The 24,220-nt window shown below is 40.4% G+C and overlaps 1 protein-coding gene across 16 annotated transcripts in view; it reads right to left on the bottom strand.

Annotated features, from left to right (window-relative positions):
* TENM3 (teneurin transmembrane protein 3) overlaps positions 1-24,220 on the bottom strand; it is an 816,371-nt gene that overhangs the window by 66,657 nt on the left and 725,494 nt on the right. For 8 of the 16 annotated variants that reach the window (XM_075610837.1, XM_075610754.1, XM_075610763.1 and 5 more), the window contains 8 exons: positions 22,793-22,819; positions 19,217-19,237; positions 17,805-17,951; positions 12,718-12,934; positions 10,545-10,664; positions 9,752-10,013; positions 4,987-5,254; positions 1,524-1,667 (listed from right to left, as the gene is read on the bottom strand). In XM_075610837.1, the coding sequence (XP_075466952.1) occupies positions 1,524-1,667; positions 4,987-5,254; positions 9,752-10,013; positions 10,545-10,664; positions 12,718-12,934; positions 17,805-17,951; positions 19,217-19,237; positions 22,793-22,819 (1,206 nt within the window). The remainder of the gene's footprint in view (positions 1-1,523; positions 1,668-4,986; positions 5,255-9,751; positions 10,014-10,544; positions 10,665-12,717; positions 12,935-17,804; positions 17,952-19,216; positions 19,238-22,792; positions 22,820-24,220) is intronic. The other 8 variants (XM_075610800.1, XM_075610811.1, XM_075610864.1 and 5 more) reach the window with 3 other exon arrangements.

Here is a 24,220-nt window from a genome sequence, read left to right on the forward strand (position 1 = left end):
AGGTGTTTGACGTCAAACATTTGGGATCTTGCAGCCTTTTAGGAGAATACAACCATAAGTGGAACCTTTGAGCCCGTACTGCAGCGGTCACTCCCAGGCGTGCCAGAATTTCATCCTTCAACTTGTTGTAGTTGCAGGCTTGTGCCGGTTCTAGGTCATAGAAGGCCTTTTGAGGTTCTCTGCTCAGGAACAGTGCAAGTATGCTTGCGCACTCAGCTGCCGGCCATCCTCTCTTTCTGCAGTGCGCTCAAACGCCAGAAGGTACGCTCAACATCTGTTGCAGTCGTCTTTTGTAAGTAATGACTGACCCAAGTTGCCTTGGGTCCTTGGAATCTCCCATCAGGGTCCCCGCTTAGCCTCTCATACACAGCCTGGATCTCCTGTTGCAGCTCACAGATGGCACATTGCTGTTCCTCACGGGTCACTCTGAGTGCCTCAGCGTGTATCCTGTTTGTCTCTTGCTGTGCAGCTGTAACCTGCTGTTGGGCAGCGTTAGACTCTCTATATATCTATGTGTGTGTAAAGGGAGGGTGCATACTATCCAAAAAGATACCCAAAAAAGGAAGATAGAAAAAAATACAAAAAATAGGAGTGTCTGTCCTGTGTGTGTTTGTGTATATATATATATATATATATATAATTGATATGAAACTCATATATATATGAGCTTCATATCATGTTTAGAACTCAACAGAGATTCGACCAATGTGGCTATTAGACAGAAGATTCACAATGGCCACATCTTCCCCTATATTGAGGTCTATTGCTGTATGACTTGCCAATCAGATTCTACACACTCATTATCTACTAAATGGTACACAGATCTAGTCTGTTTCAGGGCTACTTCTCAAGCAAATTACATTGTGCGTTCAATGTGATATGTTCTCAGCTAAAACAAGTTGCCAAAGTTTCCGTTATAACCCTTACTATTCAACGGAAGCCGACAGAGAAGTCTTAATGTAACTGCCATCTTTTATATTGAGAACATCACTGAATATGTATCCCTGCACAAAAAATGCATGTGTAATATAACTTATACAGCCAGAGCTGTTTTTTTATTTTATAGCAGTTGTCTTCCTAATACAGTAGTTAATAAAATACTAGATTACAAATGTGTGCTTTTTTTAAATAAATTTGTAGAACCGAGACATTTTATTACATAGGAATATAAATATCATACATGAATAAATATTTTCTTTATGCCTGTATTTAAGCTGTACTGTACCTTTGCACCAACACTTCTTTCTTATGACAAAGACAACGAGGGATATATGAAACCCGGCTGTTAAATCAGAATAAACGTGAAGCAATAAACTAAACCAGATTTACACGTTATAAAAGTCCCGATTCCTGGAATGGAATTTTTGTTTGATAAATAGGGTGCATTTTTTTTGTTCTACTTTTGCCCCAATTTTGCAGGCCTGAAGAAAGATATTTGTAAGACAGGACTCGGTAAAGCTGACAAAGGTTTATATGTATCAACAGAAACTATTGCTCAATTATTTAAGTGTTTAGTGTCTTACCATTCTGGACATCCAAGACATGATGTTTATCCAAAGTCCAACCACCCATGTTAGAGGCATCTAGCTCATATCCTTGCAAAACTGCAGTTCTCTTTTCCCATAGGGTAAGATCAAGGCAGGATTCATATTCATATCCAACAGAGACTGGAACACAAAATTACAAAGTGCAATGAACATACTTACATTTTGTATTACATAATGAAAGGAAAACAGGGTAAATAAGTGAAATTACAATATGCTTATACTTAAGATTGTCCTGTTGCTTATCGGTATATTATACAACCATATAATATAAGCAGCAGGATAATCTAAGTATAACCCGATAATACTCTTTCAATTACACGGTTAACAGCTTTGTTTATATATACATTTGCATTCACTGTTTTTAATAACATATAATTTAATACACTGAAATGCGATCACAATTACCATAGCTGCACACATCATAGTGCTTCTGCATGGGTTATTTTATCTAGCTTCTGGCTGCACAATTTGGGATTGTTAGTAAAAAGTCCTCCTACTATTTGCATTTGCATTTGTATACCTTTCAGATTGGTTTATTTTATTGTAATCTATAAAATCATACGAACGTTCATATTTATATTTATTACACCTATATCTTTGTTTAAAAAAAATAAATTAAGTATTACATGGGCATTATTGGTTAAAAAGTAAAAACATTCAGAAATCGAGCTCTCTGATTATAAATGTGCCAAGAATTTCAGACATTAACGATTTAGGAATGTCAGGAAATCTGAATGGGTTACAGCTACTTTTTGCCTTAGCACTTCAAGTACACCTGCTGGAGCATTAATAACGAGGTACAGTAATGGCCTGTTCTCTGGGCATCTTTACTTAAAGGGGCAGTCCGACGTAGCTGGTCAAAAAAAATAAATTAAACATCTCATCTTCATCTCATCATGTTGTTGGCTTCTTTCGAAAGGATTCAATTCCCTTAACCCTTCAGAGTGCCAGAAGACCAGCGTCAGTCTTCCGGGACTGTGATGACATGGGGGCAGCGATCATGTGACTGCAACAGCGCCCACAGATGGAGCAGTGAATTACATCTACCCGTAGAAAATGAGCAATAATGACATGAAGTTTCCTATGTGTCATAAGGCCTATAGATTACTATATAGGGAACAACATAGGGCACTGAGGTTTATGTGAATATTTGACTTATCTGTATCTCCTGAAAAAAATAATAGTATCTTGTGTATTTTGCCAGGAACAGATCAAAAAGAATAACTTAACACTGGCTTTAAGGCCTGATAAGCAGTCCTATCACCAAAATACATTTAAGACTATAAAACCGTCCAAAGCTTTTGTTTACAAGTTTTAAAAAGTGATTAAAAAAATGTCAAAAACCTATATTTAACGCATTAAAGATGCCATCTTCTTAGTTCACTTTTATCCTAGGCGGGACCGCAGCTGTATGGAATGTATATACTATCCAGTTCTAGCTGTGTGTTCAGTAAATGAGTAGAAAGAAATAACTTTCTATGACCTCTGATTCCCACTGTGAATATACAATAAGTAGTAGACTGTGGTTAGGTAAGGGCTATTTTTTTTTAGAGGAATTTCACTGATGGAGGACTAAGGCCCAATAAGCCATGTCTTGCTCGGGGAGATTTCACCTGAATTCATTAGAATATTGAGAAAGATTGATGTGAACTCAATAGAGATCTCAGAGAGACTTTGAAGCAACAATCCCATCCATTCAGTCCGGCAAATGAACAAACTGCCTATCATCCGGATCTCATGCTTCATTGTCAATCCCTCCTAAATTCGCAGAAACGTGAAAACATCCACCATTGTGTCTTTTGAAAACTGTTTCACAACTCAGCTGTGGCCACTGTACCTTTTCAAATGAGTACATATTTCCCGGTAGGTTTTAGCCACTAGTTAGGCCCTAACAAATGCAACATGTATTTAATTTTCTGTGCAATTAGTTATTGCGAATTTCATAATTGGGTTGCGGGCTCAAATTTGCACAGCTATAAAATACATTGTAAATGATGAAACAGCCGTTAATATAACAGTGAAAACAAGCATCAAAGTTACATTTCTACAGATGTACCCTGAATGTTTTAACACCTTCTTACATGAAGGATTCCAGATACCCAACCGTGTTCTATTCCATATTCTCCCAATTACAGCGTTTCATAAACTGAGCTGTGGCTCTTCAACATCGCACCCCTACTGCTTCTGCATGTACTACCTCCACTGCTTTAGGACATACTGTAGGTTTTCTAAATCTTCACACCTCTATCATCTGGGGTGGCAGCTTCCTCCTCAATGGCAGGAACTGTGATCTTTATTTTTGTACAGTGTGACTTTCACAACAATATTAAGTGATGTATTATTGCTGTCCATCTGTTTCGCTACCTTGCAGTGCTGTGCTGTGCTGTGCTCTTCATTTGTATACGCATGATTTAAACATTTAACATTTCCATGGGAAACAAAAGCATCGGAGGCTTTTTATCATCTTTATCTAATATATTTTGATGCTTGCCAGTGCTCAAAGCAGAGTGACATTGCTCCTTTTGCCTTGTTCATTGTTTGCGCAGAAATTATGATGTTATCTCCTTCTCTCCTCTGCAGCAAGCCCTATTTGAGGGTCTGGGTGGGGTAAGGCCAAGACTTAAATAGTGTCACGTTATTTGAAGATAACACCACGTTATCCTGAAACAACGTAATCATATGCTAATGAGCTCAATTATGGCTGTTATTTCTGCATATAATTACCTTAGTGAATAAGGCTGTTCCTGTTTCAGGGAACTTCACGTTATTTGCCCTGAATTAACAGTGCTTAGTGACTTTTGCCCATAAAATACACAGTGCAGAACATGGTAGAGCATATATAACAGGACTCAACATTTGCCTTAAATTCCTATTTGTGCTGCAAAGTGGGATTTCCCCAAAGACATTCTATCAGATGGGTGTGCACAGCATTGTGATGCAGCATTCACGAGCGCTTCAAAAGAACCAGAAAAGAAGGATTGGATCCATGCCAATGGAGTACTCATTAATGGCAGAATTTCTTGAGGAGACATTCAGTTTGACCAAAATATGTTGTTTCAATGGGGCTGTGCGCCAATTAGTGGGGCTGTGCGCCAATTTAGTAATATCTTTTTTGTATTCTTGTTCATTATAAACTATTCGTTTGTAGTGACACTATTTTATTCCAAATCAGCTGAAACCGACTCATAACCACTTTTTTTTATTCTTATGGTTTTGCTACTTTATTATCCACTTCAATGGGTAAGTTAGGGTATGTTAATCTCCAACCTTGATGAAGTCATTAGCAATATCAAATTGAATGTCACTGCAAGATTTACTGCTATATGCAAAGGAAGATCAATAGGGCTTTCCTCATTAGATAACAATGAATCCAGGTTCCATCTTTCTTAAAACGAATATTAATAGATAGATAAAATCGTGTATTCACAGAAATACATACCAACTGCTTCAGACAACCCATAGACCTTCTGGTTATATGCGTCTGTCTTATCCCAAATGAATGTGTATGACAGATTAGGTGATGCTGGGAACCATTTTTGGAAAAGCCTTCCAACCACTGCGACCATAAGATGAACCTTCATTAGATTGAATGGTATCACCGAGTGGGTCATTGTAATTTTAAGAACAGATTTATATCCTGCTGCTCTTGAACTTAAATAGGACAATTTGACATCCGTCCCTGGAATTGTCGTCTCTTCATGGAGCACCTAGTGTGGAAGACACGTAAAGAGAGACACTGCAAATCACAAGCCGACTGTCAGAATGTGGGAAACAAATAATGCTGGAAATGGTATGACATGGCAGCAGTAACTATTGGACAACATTTGAGGCTATTATCAATTTGCAACCGCATACAGGGACAAAAACAGTACAGATTCATCTGGGAGGGGGGGGGAGAGGGGGAATCACGTTGAAAGCATTTGATAAATAATGCAGTGATTTTTATTGCAAACCATTGCTCCTGTGAAAATAAGCATGTGATAGGATGAAGCAACATAATTATATTGCATTACTGGGGCTCCTAACTACTGCTAGCCACCACCCTATATTAAAGTCCCAACACTAGTGAAAGAGCCTCCAGCAGGCTGAATATTGGGGCATAGTAGACTGGGCGAGGCACAGCATTTTAAACGCATGATGGTACTCAGCAGAAATGTTTTCGTTTTCTCTAGTACTAGTACCGGGAGGCGACAGATACTCAGCATTACTATGTACATCCACAAAAAGTCATTTTCAATTGTGACATACAGCAGGGAACGGCCTTTATGTATCAATATGGTGAGCCTGTAACGACAGTACAGTAAGTTTGTTCCTTAATGGGATTCCTGCCTCTACTCAAAGAGAGAATCCTACTAGGACGTAGTCCAAGAACCTCTCGTATTCAGGTCCCTAGAATTATTGCTTCTTTCAATTTACTAATGCAGACTGGCTTGTCCGTGCATTGCAACTTTCTTTCACTACACAAAGGGTCAATTGAAGGAGGAGTGAGGTATTGTGGGTAGCCAAGTGATTGGTCTTCAATACACAACCTTGTGGGATCAATTCTTGCGTAAGCTATTTAAGACCGTGCGATCTAGGGCAAATTACTTTATTAACAGTTGGCTGCAATATGTTTGTGTGCCATGTTTTGCACTCGGAAATGTATAGATTAGGGGCCAACTCCAGTCCTCAAGGGAGGGAGTCTTCGACTGCACCACCTGTGCTGAAGCAGGAATATCCTGAAAACCTGACAGGTTGGGGACCCTTGAGGACTGGGACTAGCCACCCCTGGTATAGCTGAACGTCTTCAATATCACAAGAGCATTGGTTTGACTCCTCTCATTATATGTTATGCCAAATGTTTTTAGCTAACTAAACAACTTATCTACACTATAAAGCTGTCTTTTTTGATGATGTTTAAACGCATGTGATATATCTGTTGGTTACATTATCAAATTCACTCTCTCTCGTCTTTCTTTTCATGTAGAGAATGCACAAAAAGCTCCCACACGTTGCTCACTCAGTTATCGCTGCCCTGTTGCAAAGTGGTTGGCTTTTCCAAATGGGAAACCGACAGACATTTTAACTACAGTTTGATGATTGAAGGTTTTGTGCAGTCATTAGTCATGGAGATTTCAGACTTTTACGTACTCTAGATCTGGCAACTAAAGCAATCACCTTTATTTCACTTCAACCCCTCAATGACAGGATTACAATCTATAATAAGATTCCTACACAAAGGAGGCTAGCATTTATAGTTGCTAAGCCACCAAGCTCTGCTCATTTGATATGCATAGCCAACTGCAGAGAATCAGAATTCGGAGGGTTCCCATGGGAGACGTTTAAAGCATTCCTTTTTATTGGAACATTCTGGCAGGGAGAGTGTGCTTTCCTATAGCATTCCTACATTTTATTACTGAGCGTTTCCATTTGTCAGGTTTTCATCTCACTGTCAGATCTTAAATAAAACAGCTGTCTGTAATGCTCAGATTTCGGTTACAATGGTTTTTAAAATGATAAACCCCCTTCCCCCCCTTTATTTTTGAGAAATACAGCGAGTGCAAAGTGATGGACGGGGAAGAAGCCTATATAGACAATCTTATGACAATAAAAGCAGAAGTGGAAATGTATACACACATCCATCACACCACATCAAATTGTGATTTGTTTTTAGACTTCCGTCTAGTTTTAGTGTGTGCCCTTATTTCCCTGCGACATTATGTATTTCCCGACGGGATTCTCTGCTAAATGAAACTAAGGTGATTCTGCAGGTATTATTTTAATTGATGAACATATTTTGCTTGATGAGGTATGTGGTCATGTCTATATGCAGGTTTCTCGTGCATTTTATTGCATTTCTCCACTTCTGAAATACTTTGCAGATAGAATCAATTACATGTCAGGCTGTGATCTTTTACAAAATGGAAGAAAAGACGTTGTTAGCATAAAAGGGTTACTACATGACTGAAATACTAATGCATATGTGCATTCACAGTCTCCCTCTCGTCATTGGTGCTGTCACATTGCACAATGAATGCTAGATTTCATTTGTATAAACTTCCTGATGTGAGTGTGTAGAATTGTTGTTGGTTCAACACGTTCCTATATTTAAAATCAGAACTAGGGTTGCCAGGTCGCGTCTCCAAAAATACTGGACATAATGGTGAAAGGTGTGAAGCATTTAAGATACACACACATCCATCTCGCCTCTCTCCGCTCCATGCTGTTCCTCCTCTCCTTGACTCCACCCTCAGGCTCCTGACACTTCCTCCTGATTAACTGCATTACCCAGCAGCAGCCAATCAGGATGGAGGAAGCTGCCCAGCCCCCTAGCAAGAGCCCTTCTCTCTCCCTGCTCGGGGAAGTCCTGCGCCCCCCCCCCCCCCCAGCTGGTCAGGTCACTATGACCACAGAGGTAATACCGGACACATACATGTCCACTATTACCTCAAATCTTTTACTGAACAGAGTGTCCTAATACAGGACAGTCCAGTTCAATACTGGACACCTGGCAACCCTAGCGATTCAGCACCTGTATCCCAAATGTAATAACTGCAAATTAATTTAAGAGCACGGGGTACGTAGCGTCTATTGAAAGTTCACCAATACATTTACAGTTGTGCTTTTCTCTTTTACTTTAAAGCTGCCATCTAACATAGAAGGTAAAAATTAAACAAACATTTTTAACAACTTATCAGTTATTCGTTTTCTTAGGCGGAGTCCCCGCTGGCGCTGAGCGCGCTCATGCTTGGAGAGCGCTCCAAGCATGAGCGCCGGGTGTCCTCTGATTTACGCAAGCGCGCGCGGGCCAGCTGAGCGCGCGGGGAAGTCAGATTTATTTGTTTTGGCAAGCGCCGAGCACGGGTGAGCGTGTGTGCCCGCGCACGAGCACGCCGCGTGAGCGGGAACTTACATAATTTATATATATGTAAGTTAAAGCGGCAAGTGCCGCCCGCGCAGCGCTATCGGGAACGCAGCCTTAGATTCAACCACCTTAAAGCAGAAATACAAGTTTCCTTTTTATTTAGTACAGGATTCAAGCATGGGGTCTCCGGAGCCGTACTTTGTTAATTTCAGCTTTGGAGACCCCCTGCTTCCAGAGATACTTACCTACGTGGTGGGTGCCAGTATCTCTGCAGGCAGGGAGCGGTGTGCCTAACATAATGGCGGCCTTTAAATGTCCCACACCACGCCGGCCAATAGGAAGCTAAGACGTCATCTGTTTCGGCTTCATGTTGGCCCCAGTGACCGGGACTTTGCAAGAGATACCGGCACACCCTATGGAGGTATATATCTCAGGAAACAGGGGGTCCCCGGAGCTCAAATCAACACAGTTCAGCTCCGGAAACCCCCTTCCTCAATCCTGTAATTAAATAAAGCTGGATTGCTGCTTTCAAGTAGCCACTTTACTTATGTGCATCTTGTGAAAAATGTATGTTTTCCCTTTCTTCGGGCCTGCTGAATTCATGCTTAGCAGCCGATTTTGTTTACCTGCTTGTAAAACAAAACAAAGACATTTAAAAATATGCATTTACCTACTAAACATGCAGCTCTGATCCCAGGAGTGACTTCTATGTAAAAATGCCACTAGTTTTCATAGCTGTATTAATACTAGGGGCTTTTTTGTACTCCAGCATAGAAAGGTAAAAAAAGAATAAGCTACCAAAAATATATCATAAAGAAATAATGATTTTTAAGGGTCGCTTATAAAGATGCAAATGTCTCCAAGTGGTTTGCAATTTGTTTTGGCAAATTTTCAGAACATTAAGCAATTTTTGCTACATTTTGCGCTGTTCTCCAGAATTTTGCAAACCGGGCTAGATAAAGTACTGTACCTAAGTAAAGGTGCCCTCTACTAATATGGGCTTCTCCCACGCTTTTTTCTCCTGCAAATGCCCTATTTCACTTGTCGGGATTAAACAGCCAAATGGGCTAATTTCATGTGATTCGAGAACTTGGGCAAATATTTTGCACATCTCCAGTCACATAACACAATGACAGCTGATGAGGCTGAGAAAACCTCCCTATGTGAGGTGTCATGGTGGTTAACACGTTGGTCCCGGTTTTGAACGTACAGGCTTTTGAATCCAGTTGCTGCTTGAGTGATTTTGGAGTTTTCTGGGAATAAATTATTACGTTTATAAACACACTATATATATATATATATATATATATATATATATATACACACACACACACATACACACACTTATACATACAAGTACCTGGGTCTCTGGAATTATGGGGCTGTCCTCAGGGGAGGATCGGAAAAAGGTTGATAAAAGAGAGGAGACAATGACAGGGTCGGGCCTCACAAAGCCGCTCAGGTCACAACTTGGTATATCATTCTCCTCCTTCTTCATCACCAAGGTATCCATGACATAAAAGACATTCCATGGGATCCAAACCGTATGGTATTGTGTTAGAAACGGAGCTCTTTCAAACAACAGAGTTAGAGATGCACCTCCATTTGCCACCAGATCAAACCTGAGAAGAATACAAAAGACAGTAAGCACAGTTTCAGAAGACACATACTCCTATTAGGAGAAACAGGAGAGTTACCCGTCAGATATTGTGAAACAATAAAATGATAACAATTAAGGCTACACAAGCCCACTGTCAGGTCCAATATCTTGCAATGCAAATAAAAATAAGCAAGGACACACCACACAAGCAGATGCACAGCTCATAATAAAAAACTGCCTTGCATAGTCCAAACAGCCCTACTGGGTTTAAGGAATATTGATTTATTTGCCGCCTATGATAACTTTTATTGTATCAACATGAAAATCATTCCGAACATGCAGTTAGTAGGCCACAAAGGCCCAACTCCATTTGATCACATCTGGCAGAGGGATCTCTGTGTTCCCAAAACCTCAAGCGTCTCAGCAAATTTTATCTACACATATAATCTCAGTTCTCGCCTAGAGGTAAGTGATAGGAAATCATTGTGTGGTAAGATCCTGAGCATGAATGATCATGGAAGTAACTCTTTAAAGGAACAGTTTGTGCACTCACATCCCATCCTGGCGTGTGATTGTGTATCCGTAGTTGGGGTAATGTAGAAATGACACGTTGACTCCAATGAGCGGCGTCCCGTCTGCAGTGAGTACTTGGCCCCTGATTACAGATGCAAGGCTGCAGTGGAGTGAGAACGGAAGAGTTCAGGTTATGCATATACATTTGCCTTTCTCGAAGGTGATTCATGACATAGTTCAGAGCTTCACTACCCCAGGTGCTTGCAATGTAAGGCTCCTGCATCACAGGGCTGCACATGGCAGGCACCTCCGGCAGGAAAGTGAGAATGGATTAAAATTCATTAAGTCACTACTTGGTAGTGTAACCTTCTCTACATTCAACTTTCATCAACCACTTCAGTGCTGGAGGGTCTGATAAACATAACATAATATATGCCTACACATTAATGCTGCCGTTTCAATTGCACTTGGAGGGTGTTGCTTTTCTCTCCAAAACAGAACATTCTGCTTGCATCTTTCTGTCTCTACTATATGTATTAAATGCGCAGATCCACTAACCACGTCCAAAAAAAAGTTTAAATAGTTGCCTGTACTTTTTGGTCAATTTGTTGCCTCTGAGACTCTGAAACATCAAATATGTAAGCTTGTCTGACTAGGGATTCATCATTCATGCTAAATTCTAGGTACAGGGTAGCATGTAGACAAAACTGATGCTGGGTTACCTTACTTCCTCATAGAAATTCTTCTTAGAAGGTCCAACAATGCTTAAGCAATGTAAATGTAAGCCTCGAGAATTATTTCTCTCTCAAAAGCCTAATATCAGCTAATGAAAGTCAAGGTACTAAATGATTAGTCCATTCATTTACAGGAACTATAAAAAGTCTAAAATGTATAAACCCTCCAAGCTTTCGGTGTGTCAAATATCTGGCACTTGCACGAGGAAAAGTATTCTTTCCAATTAATTTCGAGGCAATTGGTACATCTGCTGGGAACAGGAAGCAAAAAGATTTAGAGGGGGCAATAAGGAACATTTGTGCAACAACTTTTAATCAACTGCTGTGCCTAACTGCATTAATACTGTTAAATTACCGTAGACCCAGGAGTTCTAATGTAAATCATCTTCCTTCACTCAGCAGGACACAAGGCACCTGCTCTCAGTTACTGGTAGATTTTCAGATCATTACTGCTTCAGTAAAACACCAGTCTGGCAGATTATGGAATTATAGCCTCATAATGTGAACTATTCTGTTACAGTAAAAAAAAAAAAAAAAGAGCACCCCCATGTAAGAACAAACATGCTTTAGATTGACAAATGAAAATAATAGGCATCACGTATATCGTGTGTTTGTTTTTAGATCTACATATTAATATTTCAGACTGATGACACTAGCACCTTCAATACCCGGAGAAGCCGGCGACTCACTGGTCTCTAATGTGTTGCAGACACATCTGGCACCGGAAGTGTGAAAGGCGCCTGGGTAAGCCAAATAAAATAACCAAAATGTTCAAGCAGAACAAGCAAAGTGTATGAAACCTATGCAGACAAACTCTACGTGACGAAATGCAAATATATACGAACACAGACACGGTCTCAATAAACAGAATATGTCATGGAAAACAGCAAATAGCTGAATGTGCAGCCTCCAGACTCCAAATAAACGTGTCTGATATTTAATAAAGTAGGAAAAAAGTAACGGGCAGAGAATGCCTGAGCCCCTTTCCTCAGCATGTAACCAACTGGCATTAGTCTTTCTCAGCAGTAAGTGATGCCTTTTACTAAAGTACCCACATTATATGGGGTGCAGGGTCAAGCATTGGGGTGGTTTCGTTCTGTCACATACAGGTGGGTAAATAAAAACTAGTCTGTACTCAAACTTCATGAAGGTTTATAATCATGTGTATTGCTAATTCATTGTCCAATTAGTGGTTTCAGCTACAGCATTTATTGAGCTTTGAAGCTCCATATTTGAGTCCTGTATAATTGCTCCCTGGGTAATTGAAGGACTTTCTGATTGAATACTTCAAATCAAAAGTTAAATGACAACATTCTAGTTATATAATGAATAGATTACATTTTGTCTATGAGATCTTGAAAACAAGAACATGTACAATGCTGTTATTAACGCACAGTATGTTAATAAAACCACACAAGAATATAGTTGCCCAGGTAACCAACCTGTACTTCTATTTTTTTGTCACAGTGATGGTTTTACCTTTTATTGAAAGGGTTGTCTCCGGGTATGACATGGGTGCTGTCAGGTCCTGTAAGGAAGCTGATCCTATCGTAGAAAGACTTGGCAGCCTGCTGGGATGGTGACTGCTGGCTTTGGCTGATAATGTCCTCGGGATCAGGTAGACCATGGCAGTATGGCTGATTCTGGCAGGAGCTCTGCAAGCAGCAGTCTGGGTCCATGCAGTCGATTAAGCCATCTGCCAGAAGAAAGGCACTTGATTGTATTCATACTCATCAGGATTATGTCTTATTCTATCAACCCTGCTAGGGCTAGACTATATTTTCCATTTGACTTTTATTACAAACTACATGCAGTAGCTGGCACGTTCCAACAAGTCAAGCAAAAGTGAATGGTGAATTGTAAACAAACAAACATTACAGTGCAAGAAGGACTTATATGAGTGAGATGCTAAGAATGACTTCATGAGATCGTTGATGCTAGGAATGCGTGAAACTCTCTTTTAATAAATGAACGTAAGTGAAATACAGGGGATTTGTCTCAAAGTTATACTACATTGCTGCAGTCAGACATGTAGGTCAGCCTGTTGATACTATACATAGAGATCTACTGAATGCATGTGTCCTTCAAGAGCAGAGTTTACATGTGCAGTTTAATCTTAGCTATTAATATTATTACAATTAAGCAGCTGATACGATCATCATAACAGTGGAAATGCATTTAGGTGCTAATGTTCTGTTCCCAAACATCAGTTCTAGAGGCTCTGCCATATAGCAACCACACAGTAAGGCGTGCGTACAGTGCTGGCGACGCGACCGATGACGTCACCTGTTGCCATCGCCACTGGCGAAAGTTGTATTTTGATTTTTAGCGACAAGGCCAGTGACGTCACTAAAAGGGGCAGGCCGCACAATTTGATTGGTTTAGAGTCAGTCACATGTGGCTGTCTCTAAAAAATCAAATTTACATGGCGTCAAAATTTTTGGTCACGACGTCGCTATGTCGTGCTTACTATAAGCGCTTGCAACAGAGTCCGTGTATTTGTTTCGGAGCGACGTTGCGTCGCCAGCACTATAAGCGCAGCCTAATTCAAGTAAACACCAGTATGTTCATGGTTTATTTATTAAGCCATTCGTTTCTTGTATGGCTACTGGACTTTGGGATTGTGTCATAAAGTGGATATTTTCAGATACATTGCACTGTTTTACTACTATGCATCTGTACGACCATTTCTAAAATGTTACTTTAGAAGATATTGTGGTAGACAAAGGGATATAAAAAATAAAAAATAAAGTTTCCCATACTCTCATGGGCAACATAGGTTATAGTTCTGGGAAAAGAAATACTAACATTTAGAAATTCATCTTTGTTAGTTTATAAAAAGCAAGTGTACTGTACATATAGCATGTAGTCTGTGGGTCATAAAAACTGCATGAGATTGACACATTCTGAACTAATCAGCTGGAAATGCATTTTTTACAAGCCTCTCTGCTGGCATCAATCAGAGGAAGAATCTCATTTTCACCAGCCAAGATGCAGGGACACACTGTATGTTATTTTTCTGTGGAGTTTATCAGCAACTTGCCCAAGCGAATGACGGATGGTTATGAATCTGGCTCTGTATAACTCGAGAAAATATTTCTCATTCTTTGTCTGCCGTCAATACCCACTATTATCTAGTGTAACTAACGGAAACAGCTGGCCGGCCGGACTGAACTCGAGTCAAACTGCTGTGGTGCAGTAGTAGTTTATAAACCATTTATTTAACCCCTTGGGGACATATTAAAAGAGAGGCGCACATTGACCGGAGAAAAAAGTGTGCATGGGGCTGAGAGGGCTGTGCCTATAAATACATGATAATAGATGCTCTTGTTATTGTCCTTCCGATCCTACGCTGCAGCACACCACAGGATTTGGGGGGAGTGTCTTTTTCTTAAAATAAATAAAAACAGAGCAGTAAGTATCTGTAGGAGTGCTTTGATTTTCTGTATTTTGGGGGATTGCCCATTTTAATGAAATTTATGGAACAGAATCTCTCAGCAGACGGCAGTGCCATTGATCTAAACTGCGATTTACAGGGTAATCAGACTTTTGCATCTGAGTAGCCACATTTATGTGAACGTTGGCTACATTTTAAAAAGGAAAAAAAAAGATACATTTACTGTACTTAATCCTTACTCGAAGCTCCCTCTGGATTTGCCCCGATGATTGCTTTGGGGCGCTTAAAAGGTGTTGGTAGCACAAGCGGCTTGTTTAAGTAATTGTATGGAGACACCACTGCAGACTTCTAGCAGGTCATTGGGTGAAGATGCCGGGAGTTTTGGTGCCCCCTTGAGTTTCAGGAATGGCTGCAATACGTATCATTGAAGTGTTTGTCAGGAGCGAATTGCGCATCGGAGAGTGGGGTGGAAATAAATTCCCCTCTTTACAAAAGAATGCTTCTGTGCAAACACAATCCAATCAGCCTCAGCTGCAAATGGCCCAAACTGTAATCACTAACAGTGCCCAAGGGCTACTTACATAAGATGCAATATTACTGTTGGAAATGCCTTTGAGCGGCATAAATGCAAGAGAATACCATATAAAGAAGAATTGTTGCCACTATGTCTGAAGTGGTGTAATGCTTTTTGGGAGATTCTAGAGGTTTGCACTTTCATTGTAAGTGTTTAGGGAGATAAAATGCAAATATGTTGGCACGCTGAAAATTTGGAAACACAAATGCAAACGATGTGCGATGAATCTGTAGGTGTAGAATTATAAGAACTTTACAGAAACTTTTTGCAAAAAAAAATTACTTGCCAGCAATTGTGAAACGTTGATATGGAATTTAAAAACATTTATTTTGTAAAATGCATCATTGCCAAGCAACTTTGCAAGTATTGCCTGTGACATGCAAATGCTATGTCAGTTGATTTCAACCTTTTTTTGGTTAAGGAACCCTATAATTATATTGTGAAATTCTGCCGAACCCCAACCCTCTCTAATAGCGTGTCTGAGATCAGATACATTGTAAGGAACCCCAACCCCCTCTTAGGCCCCGCTCATGATGGGGGTGTTGCTACGTGTGTGTGCACTTTCGGGGCTCTTACCTGTTTTCCTATTGCAGTTCCTCAAGGGCACGCAGCCCTTAGCGGCGCTGCAGCGTGTCAACGCTGCTACATTTTGGCCAGACAAGTACATTTGTGATTTGGGGCTGCCGTTGCATGACATCAGCATCACGTGAGCTGGTTCAGCCAATGAGGGTGAACCAGCTATGTGACGCGTTCGCCATGCCCCCGATCACCTCCCCAATCTCCTGCAGCCAAGTGCACATATCACTGGGGCTGCAGAAGTGCGCGCACGTTAGCGCGCCCGCACCGCCACCATGAGTGCGGCCAAATAGCGTGTCTAAGATCAGATGCATTGTAAGGAACCCCAACCCTCTCTAATAGCGCGTCTGAGATCAGGTGCATTGTAAGGAACCCCAACCCTCTCTAATAGCGTGTCTGAGATCAGGTGCATTGTAAGGAACCCCAACCCTCTCTAATAGCGCGTCTGAGATCAGGTGCATTGTAAGGAACCCCAACCCTCTCTAATAGCACGTCTGAGATCAGATGCATTGAAGGAACCCCAACCCTCTCTAATAGCGCGTCTGAGTTCAGATGCACTGCAAATCCTTCTGTATTTGGTACAATTTTTAAATAACCTAAAAATTTTACAGAACCCTTTAGGGATACCCGGGGAACCTAAGGGTCCTTCAGAACCCCGGTTGAAAAACATTGCCGTATGATATAGTTTAAGGTAAATTAGCAGCTGTCAGATCTATTTTTAAATGCAGGATTTCTGCTTCTTGTGATGTGTCACAGATTTTCCTATCTTGCCCGCTGCATCTGCCTCAAAACAAACAACCGTCTTAAAAAGTCTGTTCATGCCCCTTAGATGTGCTGAAGTTTTTAACGATAATAAAAATGACAACAAAGACAACAGATTTCGATTCAACTAATTATCATCATCACATTCCCCATGTAGCAAGCCGGCAAAGAGAAATACAAATGAGAGCAAGTGCCTTTAATAAACTGAAGCTTAGAGGCACATGTTCAATATGCCTCTCTTAGGACAAGATGCACTAAGTTATGTTAAATCAGGGAACATATTGTGACGTTGCCTAAAACAGGAACGGATGTTATGTTCCCCAAGTTAATGCTGTATTTACAAAGCTAATTAAACAATGTCCGTACTGCATATCATTAGAATGGCGTTAACGCCACATTATTGTATGTAAGTCTTGGCGTTACTCCTATCGAGATCCTGAAATTCAGCTTTCACTGGAGTGGAGAAAGGAGTGGAAAGAACGCTATTATATGTTATTTAAAACATGTCCGCGGCATTTCACCCGTCCACACCCTGCAAAACCTCTACAGTATTTCAGTGACTGGATGGGAGTAACAGCAAGTTCAGCTATTAACCTTAACGCCCTTTTGTGAGCAGGAGAGGATATAGTAACACATCAATTGCATAACGTCTGTTATATTCAATGTTATGCTCTTTATGGGAGAAAACCTGGCTTAATGTTATTAGATACAGCATTCCTATTAACGTGCTGTTAACATAAGTCTCTGTTACTGTAATGTGAAGTTATGTAGCCTTCCGGAACTTGGTGCATTTAGAACATGGCGCCAATATAACAGCAATAGGGTTTTCTAAATCCCTCAATACGTATCCACCACTGTGTCTATGGAGATCTGAAAGAAGAAAATCGTAGCACTCCGGTGGTCTCCAAAATACAACAAATGTTTAATAAACAGGGATCCACGTTTGGTTCACACAAGAACCTTTGTCATCTTGACCAAGAGTTCTTGTGTGAACCGAAACGGTGATCCCTGTGTAATTGTTGTATTTTGAAGGCCACCGAAGTGCCGCTATTTTATTCTTCAGAGTTATTGGTGGTTTTTGTAGTCTTACTGGACTGTTGTTGGACACCTGTTGTGGTTTTTCTGAACATAACTGAAAAAAATAATTTTTAGGAAACCATATCATGAGATTAACATACCCATTGTAACAAGGGGGTGTGCTGACAAAATAAATTTTCCCCCATCAAAAGTAAATAATAAAAATGTACTTCCACTTACCTCCTTCATTGTCCTTACTGTCGGTACACAAAGTTTCCATAGCTACATCACATCCTGCTCCCCTCCAGCCCGGCTGGCAGACACAGTGCCATCCGTTTTGGTCCAAGGTGCACCTTCCATTGCTGTTGCACAGTCCAGGACAGCCCTCTGCCAAGACACAGATATAAGAAAATATCAAGTGACTCGAGAACTCCATTGTTACCTAACTATAATGATGAAACATAGGACACGTACAGGCCTTCATAAAGCATAAACACTGTAACTGCACATGAAAAGAAAACCGTCACGTTGCACAGATCATAAACTCTTAAGTGGCATCTCTAATTAGACTAATAGTTGGAACACCAGAGATCTATTTAATCTGGAAACATATGCTCCTGCTGACCAGATAAAATTACTTCTCTTTATTTCCTTTTGCAGAGCAAGAGCAGCGGGAATGGTGGTGCAAAGCAAGCATAAAGTAATGTTATGTCTGCTCCCCGTGCATAAGGCCAGTATTCTGCGCTGATCATCACAGAAGGACAGTAATTGTAAGACCTTTTATGTATTCTTTTCTCCAATTTAGCAGAGAATGCTTATCTTGTGCATAACATAAAGTGGCCCTGCTAAGGATGCAGTCCCACTAAAAGGATATCTTGCGTGTGCAATAAATAAAAGCAATTGCTCCACAATTCAAATAGGTTTAATAGCATTTCAAATTTAGGCTGGCAAGCCAAATGACAAGGCACAAATGTGCCGAATATAAAATATAAACAGTTTCTAGCACTGGGTACTTAGGTGCTTATATTTAACTGAGGAAATAATGCTGTTGCAATTCCAAAAATTGCAGTGGTTAGGGCTGACTTGTAAAGGAGCCCTTTGAAAATTCACAACTGCAGCCATTTTGAGGCGTTTGGAAAATTATATTTGATATCAATTTTTCAGCAAAACAGAAATTCCCAATATGGCATTTGGGCCGAAATATAGAACGGTAGGTTTTTGGAATTAGTAGGAAGGACAGCACCGGTAATGTTACCTGGTCTCAGGGAGGCAATGTTATCATGTGAATTTACAGTGCTTTCAATGGTTACACAAAGTATGTGTCGGTTTTAATGACAATACTTTATGCCAAGTGTACATTCCTTTATCACAGAAGAAGCAAAGCCCAGAAAATAGTGAAGCAGCTTAGCGTCTATTCTAACATACATCAGGGGATCAGGCTGCAAACGAATGGGACAGGACCGACAGGATTTCCAGCTAAATGTAGGAGCTGTGCAGATTTGGTTACTCAGGACGGACAAAATGAAATACCAGAAGGACCACGATAAAACATTGATAGACTCAACAAAAACACGGTAGTGACGTGCTTCAAGACAAATAGCAGAAAGTGAGGCTTAGTTTGTGACAGTCTCCCTAAGGTTTGGCAATGTTACCTTTATATCCTATCTTGTCTGCTTTTATGAGCAAAAAGGGAAAATGTATGAAAACAATTAAAATAATATAATATCTCCAATGATTCAAATGGTGCAGAGGTTTTCAGTCTGACAATACATGTACAAAAAGAAAAGAAACATAAGGGGGAGGAAATAAAAAAATAGAAAACCGTAGTTTGTGTTTCTTATGCTGATGAAATATAGTATGAAAGTCTCTATTAAATATGTTATTCTGTATCCAAGGGTGCAAACAGGTCTTGATGTATCAGGGAGTCATAGGCACTAACATATATTATTCTAAATGTTTTCAGTGTTAGTACCTAGCAGAATTCCCCACGATGAGCAGGGATACGTGGTCACAGCTGCTTATAAACAGGTTTGTACGGTATCGAATTTAAATGAAATCTAAAAGGTTTAAGCATTTATTCATTGCTCTTTGAACCTATTTTAGAAAGACGTGTACATTCTGTAGATCATATAAACAGACATAAAACACAGTTCTGTGTCCTTGAAAAATAAAGTGGCGCTTTCAGTGTGTGCATAGCGGGGGGCTTTGTGTTTGGAACGAAGCAGTGGTACTGGGTACACTTCCACCACTGCAAAGGACAGAAGTAGTAGCATTGTGATGCGCTGCTAACCCCCTCTCAGTGAAGGACTGAAGCTAATTTTAACACTAGGCCCTTTCTGCCCATTTCCCAATTTGCTCCCTCGTTCCCTTGCCTGCTACAGTAATTGGACGACTTTGCCTGCCCCTCTGGATGTGAAAAGGTTCCATGCTTTTCACTACAGGTTCGCTTTATCCCTTTTTTTTTCTCTCTCCGAGAATACCACACCTGGCGGGCCAGTTATTAACTAGGAGATCATTTTTTGTTCTTCTTCTTCCGGCTCCAACCTTATTATTGGACTCGTTATCTTTGCAAATGGGAGGACGGGATGTGCTTGGCTTGCAGGATTTAACGCAAGGTACTTTGCCAAACTGAATGTGCCCGTTCCTTTTTATGTCTTCTGTAAAACGTGGCTTCCCATTGACTTTTATCCCTGCCTAGCGCCACACAAAGAGTTCTGATGGGCTTCCCTGCCTCCGGTGCTGTTGGAAACGGAGCGGTCAGCAGAATGTTGTGACCCCTGCAGTGGCAGAAGGACCTGCAATTTGTCGTGGGTCAATGTGACATTCTTGGGGTTATTGCAACAGTGCCACATATCAATGTATGCTGGCGATTCAATGAGGAGAAGGCCACTCACCCATGTAACATCTTCTCTGGTCATTTGGAAGCTGGCTTAGTGGCTTTTTAGATTTGCGATCCAAAAGCCATACTGCGAAAGGCACCATGGCAACTTCTGGGGAACAGGCATGCACGTTTATTTTGGGGGAAAGGACGAAGCAGGGGAGAGCTTTATAAAGCAGAGCCGAAACTGTTGCTACGGCGGCCATCTTTAATGAGCCCATTAAATATTGTTGTTCCTGAATGCAAATACACCAGAGGGATTTCAACTGCCTGTTGATAATGAAATGTGTTATGTAGCATACACCAGCGGTGCGCAAACCGGGGGGCGCGAGATTGTCTGCGGGGGGCGCGGGGTTTACAGAGGCCCCGCACGCTTCCCAATGGCGCTTAATTTAAGTGCCGGGGAAGCGGCGAAGGCCTCTGTAAAATGCACTTACCTTGGCTACGGTGGTTTCTGGAGACGCGTCGCCATGGCAACGGGGCATCAAATGCCGCCGCAAGGTCATGTGACATCATATTGCCATGGCAACGTGATGCCCAGAGCCAAGGTAAGGGGGGGGGGGGGGGCAGAGAGAGGGGAACAGCCGGCAGGGGGGCGCAGTGAAAAAAAGATTGCGCTCCCCTGGCATACACCACCATCATTTTCCAACATCTATGTTCTTAAGAGATTAAGCTTTTATATCTATTTGTAGACAATATTATGTACAATGTTCCCCCCCTACTTGATAATGTGTAATTTTTAAATAAAAGCTCCAAAATGATGTTTGTTATTAGAGCAGCCAAATGTCTTACTAATACGCAATATTAAATTCTCACTATGTTCTTGCAATTATATAAATGTTTTTTTTTTTTTTTATGTTCTCCAATGAAAATGTTTACAAATTAGCTGGTGGTCATTTTAAAGATGGTTGCCTTCAATTGAGAACTTGCATTGCAGGTTGCCAAGGTGACTTTGGTAGTAGTGTTTGGGGATTGTGCTTTACACTGTACCGGATTCATTTTTCATAGGACACACAATAAGTGACATTTTTACTTTAAACGTGACTGAATCTATCCAAGAAATCCATAAGTTGATTTTTTGGGGGCCTGCTACATTATGTGGGACTGCCACTTTAAATAGTAGCAGTACTGTGCTACAATACACAGATCTACTGGGACCTCCCTTGCACTTAATGAGTGTGTTATATTAAACGAAATAAAGAATTCTTTCTAAAAAGAAGCAAACAATAGGTTTGGTGTATAAACCGAAGTCTGCCTTTGATGTATGAGGGGAAACAAGGAACAGACATAGGGATCAATAGGTAAATGGGCAGTGGATTTGTTTTAACAGAAAACTTCTCAAACCCAATTTGATCATTTCAAAAGGTAATTGATGAGGATGATGAAAGGAGTTATACGCACTGGCACTCACACATAAACACAGCGCCTATGCTCAACTACTGCCAGAGTATACATGGCCTGCTTTGTCAATCCTTCAGGAAATAGCAAATGAAAGTCACATGATAGAAAACCCCAAAGTAACTGTATTTGTAACCATGTATTATTTGTCTTAACTGTGTGCCCAGGACATACTTGGAAACGAGAGGTAACTCTCAATGTATTACTTCCTGGTAAAACATTTTATAAATAAATAAAGAGACTTTCTGTAATTCTTCTGTAACTTTTGTTTTTTTTAAGGGTATTATTGACTTTGAATGCATATTTTAGTATGATCTACTAAAAACTAACTTGGATGTACATTCTTCACAAAAATTAACTATTCTATTATGCTGATGCATGCAATAGTTTTTGTTTTTGGTTTTCTTAGTTTTCTCCAGCAAATCTAAAGTATGTCCTAGTCTTAAAAAGGGGGGGCCCAAGGAAAAACACCGTGTCATATGTGCTGAAGTCACCTTTCCATGTGTTCACTCAAGCAAATCTTCAGAAAGGATTGTTTCCTATTGTGTGACTTACGTATGTCAACTTTTGTCTTTCGTACATTTGTAATGCTCAGTGGTTAAATTCCTCCACAGAAAAGCTGTCATATGTCAAAATAAAAATAAGAACGTAACAAGGAATGCAGTGTTTTGACAGTTTTTAGAGCCAGCAAAAATGAAGGCATTTACAAATCTAGAACAACAACGCAAAGAAATACAACAACAAAAAAAGTCAGCGAATGCTAGCCGTGTAATAATGCACAGAGAAACAGCGCGGGTCATATTAAGAGGGGTTTGGCAGTGAGGAATTATTAGTAAAAAGAAGCTATGATGGTATTTTGTTGAGGACTACACAACATATAAACATTGGTGTAAATATAACTGTATATTTACTCCAATTCGTGAGGATTAGACAAATAGAAAAAATACAGTACCTTTAACTATCTTATCCAAATAGTGAGCTTGTGAAATTGAAAGGGGGAAAAGAACAAGACAGACAGTTCAGGACATAAACTGTAAGCAATTGACATGCAGATAGAGCAGATCGGAGGTTGGTATAGGGAACATACTGTACATCAGCATGAAGGGTACAACCACCAGGATTTATGGAGCGGTATACGGTCTGCGCCTCTCCGATCTCCCACTCTCTCTATATGGTTCACATGCACCACAGGGTTCGGGATGTGATCTGCTTTTCCAGACTGGTGTTTAGTTGGCACACCATGAGATGATGTGAACACGTCCCGTTAAATAACTCTCCCGCCCCAATCCCCCCTGGTGGTTGCACCCTTGTATCAACAAGACCATTGTGTTTCTTTAGCGGTGGCAAAACCCCAAAAAACTGTACGTACAATTCAATCAATATAAACTACTGTACAAAGCAGAAAAGCACGTTCTTACAGACGAGGTACTAAATCTGCGACAAACACCTTTGGGAAAGGGGGTATTTTTTATCAGTCCCGATTGCACTGATTGCTGCTTTCGTCCTATGTAACAACAGATATAATCACAGCTGGAAAAAAGCAATCTGATTTTTACTGGATATTTGAGTGAAAGACTCTTACCAATGAAAATTACAGAACAGTAACTGTCGAGACGCTGAAAAGCTCTCTGTTGTGAGTCAGACTGGAACAATATGAGTTTTCCAATTTACATGCCCAGTATCTTGAGTCTGATCAAGAGTAACCCGCGTTTTAGGGAGGAATAATTCTCCTGCATGCTCGCACAACCTAGTATTTCTTTGGAGCAGACACAGGCAATTATGCAAAACAGCTAGCAAAGTTATGTGTGGTAGTTCTCTAATGTGGACCGGAGCACCAGGGATATCTTTATACCCACCACTTGCCTTTCATGTGGGCCAGTAGAGCAGAATCAAGTCTAAATTATGTCTATAAAAGCAAAGGTGAATATCAATGAGGCTTTATAAATTGCAGAGTGTTTATTGGAAATAACACTATCTGTATGCTAAAATTGCTGCTAAATAACACCGTTTCTATATCTTAAGAAACAATTGTTTATTTTAATCAGATAAACAAGGAACAAAATAAAAACCCACTTATGTGAAAGGTACCAGTACCCCCCCCCCCCACAATGTCTGCTAGAAAATTGCATGTTATTTATACAGTTGTTATATTGATTGAGAAACATAAGACGCAAGCAATCTACACACTTACTTATTTATTAAAAAAATATGTTGCCAGGAAATATATATTGAGATAAGCGGCTTGATTACAAGCATGTCCATGTCAACAGGTACATCTTCTAAAGCCCAGAAGAATAATGGCTACATATTTACTAGGTTCTTTATACGAAAGCCTTTACGCATGAGAAAGACAGACATACGGTGCCAATACTTCAGGACA

This window comes from Ascaphus truei, chromosome 1 (genome assembly GCF_040206685.1).
Source record: "Ascaphus truei isolate aAscTru1 chromosome 1, aAscTru1.hap1, whole genome shotgun sequence".
NCBI classification, from domain to species: Eukaryota; Metazoa; Chordata; class Amphibia; order Anura; family Ascaphidae; genus Ascaphus; species Ascaphus truei.